Source organism: Scylla paramamosain, chromosome 36 (assembly GCF_035594125.1).
Source record: "Scylla paramamosain isolate STU-SP2022 chromosome 36, ASM3559412v1, whole genome shotgun sequence".
In the NCBI taxonomy this organism is placed as follows: domain Eukaryota; kingdom Metazoa; phylum Arthropoda; class Malacostraca; order Decapoda; family Portunidae; genus Scylla; species Scylla paramamosain.
The window spans coordinates 4,687,683-4,699,407 of NC_087186.1; the positions used below are offsets into that span (position 1 = coordinate 4,687,683).

The following is an 11,725-nucleotide window of genomic DNA, read 5'->3' on the forward strand; positions in this document are numbered from 1 at the left end:
TATCAGATATATGATCAGTGCACTTATTGTCATACAGCCATGGTGAGAAGATGGGTGAAAATAGCTGTGTGCATGCTGTTGGATGCATTGTGGCTTAATTTATTAGTACAGACTGTAATACATGTGAGAAAGATCTACAGATCATCCATTAATACAAGTTTGGTATCCTTGGTTCCAGAGCCATTCTGAACTAGCTGTTTTCCCATATTAACAGAGATTTACCCCTTGATGCTTCTAATACACTTCCCAATATGTCTGAAAAGCTTCAGAGAATGTTTTCAAATAAAATGAAACAGCTACTGCACTGAATGTGAATTAAACATAAATATTGTGAAACAGGAAACAAGAAACTAGTCTGGCAAACTCATGGATGTATTCTGCCATTCCTTTCTCATTTGCAGGTCATTTTTCTCCTCAAACCTTACACCTTGGCTCTTTTGGAATCTTTGCAACCACCCCTTAGTATACACATAGTGATGTTCTAAACCAAGCTCTATGAAATCCCTTAACTTGTTCCATCATTATCATGCCAGACATGTCCACATCATCACTCCTCCATTCTTGAAACTACTTTGTCATTACCCACTGTTTATATCACCTCATATCTTTTCCACTTGGTGTTCACACTCTCACTGTTATTTGATGAAAAGCTGTAGCCTTCATCACAAAGTGCAAATGGTAAACAATAGTTTTCTAATAGTGTAAGCAGGATCAACCCAACTTCCAATGAATCACTAAAGTTACTTCACTGCAGGTGGCAGTGGTGATGGCAGTGCCCCACTCCCTTCCCCTGGTCAGTGACTGTACTAACATAACTATGGGTGTGGCAGGGGTTGCATCGGCAGCAACAGCCAGCTGCTTGCCTCTGGCCAGTCACTTGACTGGCATCATTGCAGGTGGTGGGGAAGGTAGTAGTGGCAGCATCTCATTCACTTCCCCAGAATTAGTGTTAACTTAGAATGTGTTATGGACTTCTTAAAGGCTTGTTGCGGCCCATCCTCACATTAGGGTTTTGAGGCCCAGGCATTACAGTATGACCTGGAGGTAAACTCATCTGTGTTAAGTGTAATTTGCATTTGCACATTTTTCATTAGTGGTGACCTGGCTTTAATAGTGACCCCACCCATCCCTAACATGGAATTATTTTGACACAAAAATGTTGCATATTGTCTGTAATATGTTACAATAGATATGGACTAAATGAATTAGCATAATTGACTGAAAAGAAACACATCAGCATGAGTTGTAATTATATTATAAGACAGAGAGAAGAATAGTTGGATTTACAGCAAGTAAATTAAAATAAGATAATGGTAAAGCTCTAGGTATACACATGTGGCCTCAGTGCTCATCTCTGTTTTATGGGTCTTTGTGCCTGTTTTGGATGATATCCATTACCCTGGAACACAGAGTTATTGTGACATATTGGTGTCCACAGATTACCTTCCACAGGTTTCCTTAGGTACCCATACACTAATAACCTCAAAGGAAGGATGAACAGCTTATTTACTTGTGTGCCAGCTGCTTCAGCCAGGATTTAAACCAGCCACACAAGCCACTGTGCTCTAATTAAAGAGTGAGAAAAGGCTTATAAATATGAAGAAAATATATTTACATGATTTTTTTGGGGTGACTCACTTTACACACTCACTTTACGCAATATTGTTGCTCCCACCACAAAAGCCACTCACTCAGACAAAAAAATCATGTCTTGAGTCATAATCTACTAGCTTGAAAACTTGGTCATATTAGTTAACTTTTGTGAAGATTGAGTTTTTTTTTTTTACAATGGTGAAACTATACACAGTGATATAAAACATGTTCTACAGTGTAAATGGCTGTTGTTTCTCTCTGGCAGCAGAGAGTTTCTGCGGCATCATTTTAAGATAAGAATTTATAACATCTGATGATATTGTTTCTCTTAGACTGCTTGGCCATATTAACCTTGAGGATTTGGATGCAGTTATTGATTATTGCTATACAAAAGGAGTGAGTTATTTGAGGTAGGTTATCAGTGCTGTGAGGGACAACAATAATGGTGGTGGTGATTGTGAATCCCTAAGGCTGAATTCACACAAGCCACTTTTTGTGTTGCAGTGGCCACCACAATAATTTGCCGCCACAAAAAATGGTTGCCATATAAAAATGGCGAGTAGGAGCACTGTAAACACAAGCCACTTAGTGGCAGCCACAAATGAGGTTATGGATCTTGTGGAAGTAGCAGCTGTCTGCACTTTCTATGTGAAGATGAAGTACAAAAAGCACAGAAAGTACTGGGTGCACTCCATGATTAGTAACAGACTATTGCGTGGAGTATTCTACACATTATTTTTCTTTAATATTCTTGTCACTGTATTCCTTTAGATTCAAATAATTAAGTGCTCATCTCTTCTTCATCTCCACAATTAATATTTCACAGTCAAACAACTCTTTAGCCATTCTTCCTACTCACCAAAAGGAGTATTTGATGCAGTGACAGACATGACAAGACAGTGTGAAAGCAGTGGGAGGCAGAATGACAGTAACTGATAGTGGCTCATATGTATGCTGCCATTTGAAATAATGGCTTCAGTTGCTGGCTACTGTAGCTGTTTACAGTGGTGTGGCTGAAAAAATGGTTCTGCCTGTCATAACTTTTTTTTTTTTTTTTTTTTTTTTTTTTTTTTTTTTTTGTGTGTGTGTGTGTGTGTGTGTGTGTGTGTGTGTGTGTGTGTGTGTGTGTGTGTGCCATAAAAATTTTCCTGTGTGTTCTATATTTCACCATTTTTTTGTGATGGCCACTGACCACAAAAAGTAGCTCACATGAATCCAGTTTAACTTAGCATAAAATGCAGACACTTACAGTTGCACAATTTCACTCTCCACTAGAAGCACAAGGGATATAGACACTAGCATAGTTATTATGGTATTGGAAAATACATTGGATGGCCAGCTAGAAGTAGAAGTATTTCATTGTATTACAAAGGTGACAAAGGAAACCTACTGATTACTAAATATTTAACTTACCCATAGGCTACTCCACATTTTTTTTTATCTATATAACTTAAAACTTTCTTAAGGGATGACTGTACCTTTTCTATTCTATTTTGCAAGCTCATGGATGACTAAAGTTGAAAACAAATAAGAAAATATAACAAAGTGACTATTTTTAGCATTATTTTCCAGCTCATGAATAAGGATTAAAGTTGTCCAAAGACAAAAAAATTTTCTTATTCTTGTTGGGGATTTGATGGGGGATGTCCAAGCTGTGGTGCCACAGCCTCTATAGTGGATCCAGATCAACTTGGTACTTGAGGGGTTGGCTGTACCTGTACATGCTGTTGCTGCCTCAATCCCGGAGTGACCTGACCTGACCATGGCCAGCAGGGTGCTGCCTGAGGGATTCACATTTCATGGACACAGGGATGACAGCACTGCATGACCTATATATGTTGCCAAGTATACTGAAAGCTATACAGTGACATTGTTCCATCATTAAATGAAAAGCCACTAAAAAAAAAAAAAATGTGAGTTTTATATAACAACTTATGATTGTAGAATAATTAAGGCAAAGGATTAGAGGGAGATTATCATGTGCCTGTTGACTGACAATGTGACAGAAATGCGGGACAAGTACAGCTAACACCCCGATTACCAAGTAAGTGCTCCAAAGGTGTTGGTAGCTTATGGGTTAGGAAGACAAAAAATAATGATATGGCCAGTTTAGTGTATCTTGAATCTTGATGTTGACTTATTTGGTCACAAAAATTATGTCACTTATAACATGAAAATTAAATGAAGAAAGAAGTACTTTATAAGCAAGAAAGGGAAAAGATTTAGCAGATGCAAGCATTGAATATTGTATGGAAATATAACACTACATGATGCTAGTTTTAGTAGTGACTGGCTCTCTCTCTCTCTCTCTCTCTCTCTCTCTCTCTCTCTCTCTCTCTCTCTCTCTCTCTCTCTCTCTCTCTCTCTCTCTCTCTCTCTCTCTCTCTCTCTCTCTCTCTCTCTCTCTCTCTCTCTCTCTCTCTCTCTCTCTCATTGTACCTTATTGTTGACATGTCTGAAGAACACTTTAGGTTGGTCTTTGCATTTATCTATTACATCTTTCTCATATTTTCTACGCTTTTCTCTTTGTCGTAATATATTAATTTCTCCTTGTCATATATTCTACCCACAAATTTTGTCTTCTTCCTCTCTCCCATTTTTTCCAAGCAGTATCTCTCTTTTTTATATTTCACATCTATTAAACCAGACCTTATTTCAAACTTTTCTTCCTCTTATTTTTGGTATATATTTTTGCACTCATTCATTATATATTTTAACAAAATACTTCCCATTTCTTTTCCACTCCCCTTATTTCTTTAAACTTACTCCAGTCAGTTTCTTCAAAGTATTTCTTAAGCTGATCAAATTTTCCTTTATTATAATTTAATCTTCCAATCCTGTGGTTTCTTCTCCTAAGTTCTTTATCTATGTGGTCACTTTTTCCTGTTGGATATATATATATATATATATATATATATATATATATATATATATATATATATATATATATATATATATATATATATATATATATATATATATATATATATATATATTTTTTTTTTTTTTTTTTTTTTTTTTTTTTTTTATACACTAAAACAACAAAAATCCACTTAAAAAAAAAAAGGCCCACTGAGATGGCCTGGCAGTCCCCAAATAGGGTCCAAAGTAGTAGTCAAAAATTAAAGGATAAGTGTCTTGAAACCTACCTCTTGAAGGAATTCAAGTCATAGGAAGTACAGAAGCAGGAGGATCCTGCTTCTGTACTTCCAAACTATCCTCCATAGGAGGATAGTCTGGAAATCAGAGCTTTGTGCCAGATTCTATTAAAAGCTTTTGATATATCTAAGGCAACACCAAAAGTTTCACTAAAATCTCTGAAAGAGGATGACCAAGACTCAGTAAGGAAAGTCAGAAGGTCACCATTAGAGCGGCCTTAATGGAACCCCTACTTGAAAATCATGTTTAGGGGGCTTTCACTCATACCAGTCTTTTAGACAGGGTGGAAACAAAAGCTTTTTCATCTCATCAACTCCTCTCCTCTAACTGACTGTCTTCAGCCTCTTTCTCATTGCTGCAATGTTGCATCTTTTGTTATCTTCTACTGCTATTTTCATGGTAATTGCTCTTCTGATCTTGCTAACTGCATGCCTCCCCTCCTCCCGCAGCCTCACTGCACAAGACTTTCTTCTTTCTCTCACCCCTATTCTGTCCACCTCTCTAATGCAAGAGTTAACCAGTATTCTCAATCACGTACCCCTTTCTCTGGTAAACTTTGGAACTCCCTGGCTGCTTCTATATTTCCACCTTCCTATGACTTGATCTCCTTCAAGATGAAGGTTTCAAGACATCATTCAGTTTTTGCTACTGCTTCAAACCCTATTTGGAGATCTCAGGTTTTTTTTTTTTTTTTTTTTTTTTTTTTTTTTTTTTTCTCCAGTGCCCCTCCTACACACACAAAAAAATAAATAAATAAAAAAATGGCACCCAATTAGATACTCCATCAGATCCCTGCACCTTTCTTACATCCAAATCTTCCATCATTATTCTTACCTCATCCACTGTTGCCTCAATCTCACTCAGTTCTTTTACTTTCACATCTGCCATCACCAGTCTATCAGATGTTCCCTCTCCAGTGAAGACACTTTGAAAGTAGTCATTCAAAACCTCTTAAATTTCTGCTTCTTCCTCAACATCCATACCATTTATTTTGAATTTGTTTAACCCCTTCTTATTCTTCTTTTCACCATTCACATTATAGAACATCCTTAGTTCATTCATCCTTACATCTGTCCACAATATCTTTTTCATGATTATTTTTTTCTTCTCTCCTTATCTTTGAGTATTCATTTCTCTCCCTTTTATATTTTTTTCCCATGCCTCACTTATTTTCCTTTTCTTCCATTTGATCCAGGCCAGATTTCTCTTCTTTCTTGCTTCTTCACATCATTTATTAAACCACTCCTTAACTTCTTGTTTCCTTATCTTTGGGATAAATCTCCTTACACTCTCATTGTATATGTTCATAAACTCTCCCCATTTATCTTCTTTTCCAATTGCTTCATTGAATTGATTCCAGTCCACTTGCTCAAAGTAATTCCTCAATTTTCCAAAGTCTATTCTTCTATAGTTGAATCTTCCTATTCTGTGATACTCATTCTTTCATATCTTTCCTCCTACCATCAACGCACACTCCACCACCACGTGATCACTTTTACCTATTGGACATTTATAGTTTACATCCTCGACGACTTCAGGTTCTTTCATAAAAATTTAATCCAGCCTTGAGGGTTCGTCTTCTCCCCAGAACCTCATATTCTCTTCCACCCATTGTGTTATTGAATTCTCCATTGCCATCCTTAACAACTCTCCTCCCCAAGACTCGTCACTCCCATCCACCAACCACTCTTCCCATCTAACCTCCTTGCTGTTGAAATCTCCCATAATCATTACATTGTCTCTGCTTGCCATCATGTCTTCACACATCTTTGCATATCCTCTTATTTAGCCTTGTATTCCACAACCCCCCCAGGAATTTGTTTTAGGAGGAACATATACTGCTGCAAAGCCTCTTTCTCCACCTTCTCTACACACCACCTCAATTTTAATTGCTTCAACCAGTTCATAATCACAATTAGTCTCATGGGCCAATAAATTCTTCCTCACCAAAATCATTACTCCACCTCCTTGTTTTCACTTCGATGTTGTCACTTAGCTTCATTTCAGTAATTTTGTCTTTTCCTCCTCCTTTCTGGCTTCATTTTTTACCATAGCCTGCTTCCACAATTCACTCATTTTCACTCTCTTCTCCTCATTCATGTCTCTCCATATCCAGATGTTTTTGCTTTCCTCCCTTCTTCCTAACCTCCAAGCTCCACTTAGTATCTCTTCTGCTGCTGTTTGCAATTTAAATTTAATCCTTATTGGTCAGCTTTTTTCTTCAACATACTTCCCCAATCTTGTTACTTCCTCAGTCTCCCCCTGCCAATCATTATCATAGCCATAACTGTGTGTGTGTGTGTGTGTGTGTGTGTGTGTTAACTTACTCATATCTGACAGAGAGAGAGAGAGAGAGAGAGAGAGAGAGCGAGAGAGAGAGAGAGAGTAGAAGGTAACTGTTCTCCTAAGTCTATTAACAGTGTTCTTCAGAGTTCTACCCTGTCACCCACTCTCTTCCTATTATTTATCAGTGATCTAAACCAAACTTCTTGTCATATCCACTTCTATGCTGATTATACCACCCTGCACTTTTCCACATCTTTTTGTAAATGTCCAACCCTTTAGGAAGTAAACATTTCTTGCAGGAAAACCACAGAATGCCTGACTTCTGATCACTCTAAAGTTTCTGATTGGAGTATAGCAAATTTATTAATGTTCAATGCCTTAAAAATTCAGTTCTTCCATCTATCAACTCAGCATAACCTTTCAGACAACCATCCACTCTTCATTGACACTCAGCTGTCTCCTTCTTCTACAATGAGCATCCTCAGTCTGTCTCTTACTTATAATCTAAACTGGAAATTTTACATATCATCTCTAGCTAAAGTAGCTTCAATGAAGTTAGGCATTCTGTTTCATCTCTGCCAGTTTTTCTAACCCCCCCCCATTTTATCAACTCCTCTCCTGTAACTTACTGTCTTCAGCCTCGCATTGCCGCAATGTTGCATCTCTTGCTATCTTCTAGCAATATTTTCGTGCTAACTCCTCAGATCTTGCTAACTGCATGCCTCCCCTTCTTCTGCAGCCCCTTCCTATTATTCATGAATGATCTAAACCAAACTTCTTGTCCTATCCACTCCTACACTGATGATACCACACTGCACTTTTTCACGTCTTCGTAGACATCCAACCCTTCAGGAAGTGAACAGTTCACACAGGAAAGCTGCAGAACACCTGACTTCTGATCTCTCTAAAATTTCTTATTGGGGCAGAGCAAACTTAGTATTGTTCATTGTCTCAAGATCTCAATTCTATCAACTTCCAGACAACTATCCCCTCTTCTTCAGTGACACTCAATTGTCCCCCTTTTGTACACTGAATATCCTCAGTCTGTCCTTTACTTATAATCTAAACTGGAAACTTCACATCTCATCTCTAACTAAAACAGCTTCTATGAAGTTAGGCATTCTAAGATATCTTCGCCAGTTTTTCTCACCCTTCCACCTGCTAACTCTATACAGGGGCCTTATCTGTCCATGTATGGAGTATACTTCACATGTCTGGAAGGGTTCCACTCGTACCACTCTTCTAGACTGGGTGGAATCAAGAGCTTTCGTCTCATCAACTCCTCTTCTCAAACTGACTGTCTTCAGCCTCTTTCTCATCGCTGCAATGTTGCATCACTTGCTATCTTCTGCTATTTTCATGCTAACTGCTATTCTGATCTTGCTAACTGCATGCCTCTCCTCCTCCTGTGGCCTCATTGCACAAAGCTTTCTTCATTCTCTCATCCCTATTCTGTTCACCTTTTTAATGCAAGAGTTAACCAGTATTCTCAGTCATTCATCCCTTTCTCTGGTAAACTCTGGAACTCCCTGCCTGCTTCCATATTTCCTTCGTATGACTTTCAAGAGGGAGGTTTCAAGATGCATTTTTTTTTTTTCCTGACATCATTGGGAACTGGCATTAAGTCGGCCTTTTTTTTATTTATCTTTTTTTTTTATGCCCTTGGCCAGTGGCACTCTTATATAAACACACACACACACACACACACACACACACACACACACACACACACACACACACACACACACACACACACACACACACACACTTTTTTCCCTTCCAATAAATTTATGATGAAACATAATTTTTTTTACCACTAATCATCCTTGTAAAATAGGGATGCATCTTATGCAGAGCTGTGTTTAATATGCCAGCAAATATAGTATGTTCAGATTGTATTACATAAGATTGAGAGAAAAAACTGCTGGCAATGCCATACAGTTACAGGAATGTAGAGTAGGTGGACATGGTATTCTCTATACAGATCACCAAGGGACATCTTGCGTCAAAACAGCTTGTCACAAATACCTGCCTGCCTGTTGTGAATGTGTCCGCTGCCAACACTTGAATTTCATAACATGGCTAAAGAAGCCCTCAAAATGCATATGTGCATAGGACATTATCTGCTTAGAATAACATGTATTTTCACCTTTAGCAATATTCACAGAAATTTGTGTTACATCTTGTATGGATGTTTGTGAATCATAAAATCAACTATGTGGTGACATTCATTATAATTTTATGTATAAATACTGAAAAAGCACTATGGCAAGAGTTAAGTGGAAAGATGACTGAATTTTTAATTAAAAAGGCAGATTTTTTGGTGGATAGCTATGAACTTGTGCTTTACAGAGAGATTTGTGCTCAGCACTCTATGCTTTGATTTTTCTAGTGGGATTTTTATTTTTGAGATTATCATGGGTTGAGAATGTGGCTGGTTATAATAAAGCCTTTAATTGTGTTTTACCTTTTCTTAATTACATTGCAAAACTTGATTGTTCTTAAGATTTTGAAATGATAAAGGGATATATATATATATATATATATATATATATATATATATATATATATATATATATATATATATATATATATATATATATATATATATATATGTGTGTGTGTGTGTGTGTGTGTGTGTGTGTGTGTGTGTGTTTATATATATTTTTTTCCATTACTATTCAAATTTTGGGAAACAAAATTAGTAGTGACTGATGGATGCCCTATCATCTGGCACAGCAGCAATGGATAAAACTAGTGACGTCTTCCTGACCCTCGTTGTTGGTCTTTACAGAGTCACCAAGTCTCAGGGGAAAAGGCGTCAACCTCCAGAGTCACCTGCTGCCACGTCTGGAAAAAGATTGGATGAATGTTCTTCACTTCTCTCTGCCCAATTTCTGTTCCCTGTTAGTTCACCTGTTCAAAGAAAAAAACATACAAATGAAACATCATGCAAAAAATCAGCCTTCATGTATAAGGAGGAGGGGCTAAGAGAATGCCTCCAGTTCTCTCCTGCCAAAAGTCCTGGTTCAGCTCACATACCTATCTTGGGAAAGAAATATGATAAGGTGGAGGAAGAATTAGACTTCTATATTCAGAAAGGGAGACGGTGCAAACCTGTAAGCAGGAAGGATGAAGCTGAACAAGTAGAGGGTACTGTAGAAAGGAGAGGATCAAGGAAGGCAAAAAGAGTGAAGCAAGTTAACTGGAAAAGTGAAGAGATGTTGGAGGATTTAAATTTTCTAGTAACAAAATCTAGTGACAGTCCTTCAAATAAACCATTGATGATAACAACAGTGACTGATGGCAGTAGTACCAGCAAACACAAACCAAACAAACTTCATAAGCAAACGACAACAGTGAGAGGTGGCACTTGCAGCAGCACCAACAGCCCCAAGCCAAGTAGTCCTTCTAAATGTTGTTCAGTTGCAGTAGGAGTCACAAGCTTCACAGTGAATGACATTTTTCAGGATCTTTTTGTTGATTGGTTCAAATGCCCATATTGTCCTCTGACCTTGGCACAAGCAGTATCATGTGTGTTACATAAGCAGCTAACAGAAGAAAAAGCCTCTCTCTTGTACTGTATATCTCCCACAAGATTAAGTGTATGTCTGTCACGCATCTTTAAGCTTCAAAGGATGTTTAAGAAGAGTAACAAATATTACAGCTTGTTAGAGCAAATGCGTTTGTATTCAACAAGTGACTCAGTTATAGAGTGGCTGCTCCGGATGAGGCGTATGGGTCGTCCTCCTGTGAAGAATGATGTTAATCAAGTCACCTGCTACCAAGGAAACAAAGGACAAAAGGCAGTTACATCCTTAGAGAGTTTCCTCTTGATGTATGGTGAAAAAAACTTGTCCTTTGAGGAGTGGGTTATTCTCTCACCATTTGCTGCAACCCAGTGGCACAATAACTTTCATGAGCATGTCTATATCCGCTGTGGCATGACACCTAGTGAACTTCTTACCTCCAAAAATGGCATACGAGTTTTCACTAGTGCTGAAGTTTTGGTGTCTCTTGGTGATGTCTCAAGAGAGGTCACCATTATACGAGGAAGGTCCAATCTTTACTGCTTGACTCGACAGAGCACTGGAGTGTCTCGGGCCATACTGACCTTCTCAGCTGCAGGTCAATTTCACCCACCAACTATTTTGCAGAAAGGATACGAACTGCCGCACTGGGCATTAACTGAGGAGAATGTTGATCTGATGGCCTCCTCTGATGGTAGGCTGGACCCTTTAGTCTTCCTAGGATGGCTGCGTAATTTTGAACAAAGGCTGACTGAGGCCGATGTGCCTCGGCCAGTGGTCCTTTTTGTCCATGGCCATGCAGCTCATGGATCTCCAGCAGTTGAATCTTTCTGCTGTACCAAAGGAATTATCCTTCACTCTCATCACCATAGTCCCATTAACTTCATGGATCCTTTCATCCACCTCCTTTCTCCTCTTCTTCACCATTTTGGCCATACCCAAGAACAACTGACCACCCTCACTGGCACCCATCTGTTGCCAGACTACCTTCTACCATCCATCTTAGCTGATGCCTGGACTCAAGTTTCCAAAGAGAATTTGGCAAGTAAAGCTTTCCAGAGCTCTGGTCTTGTCCCCTATGATGACTCTAAATGTTTTACTGGTTTTAAAGAATCCATTCAAATGGCAGCCTTTCCTCCATTGATGCTGAATCCAAT

The 11,725-nt window shown here is 38.4% G+C and overlaps 1 protein-coding gene across 1 annotated transcript in view; it reads left to right on the forward strand.

Moving 5' to 3' along the window:
• LOC135090832 (uncharacterized) overlaps nt 1-11,725 on the forward strand; it is a 148,002-nt gene that overhangs the window by 135,429 nt on the left and 848 nt on the right. The window contains exon 9 of the mRNA XM_063987923.1: nt 9,833-11,725. This exon is cut by the window's right edge and continues 848 nt beyond it. Within this exon, the coding sequence (XP_063843993.1) occupies nt 9,833-11,725 (1,893 nt within the window). The remainder of the gene's footprint in view (nt 1-9,832) is intronic.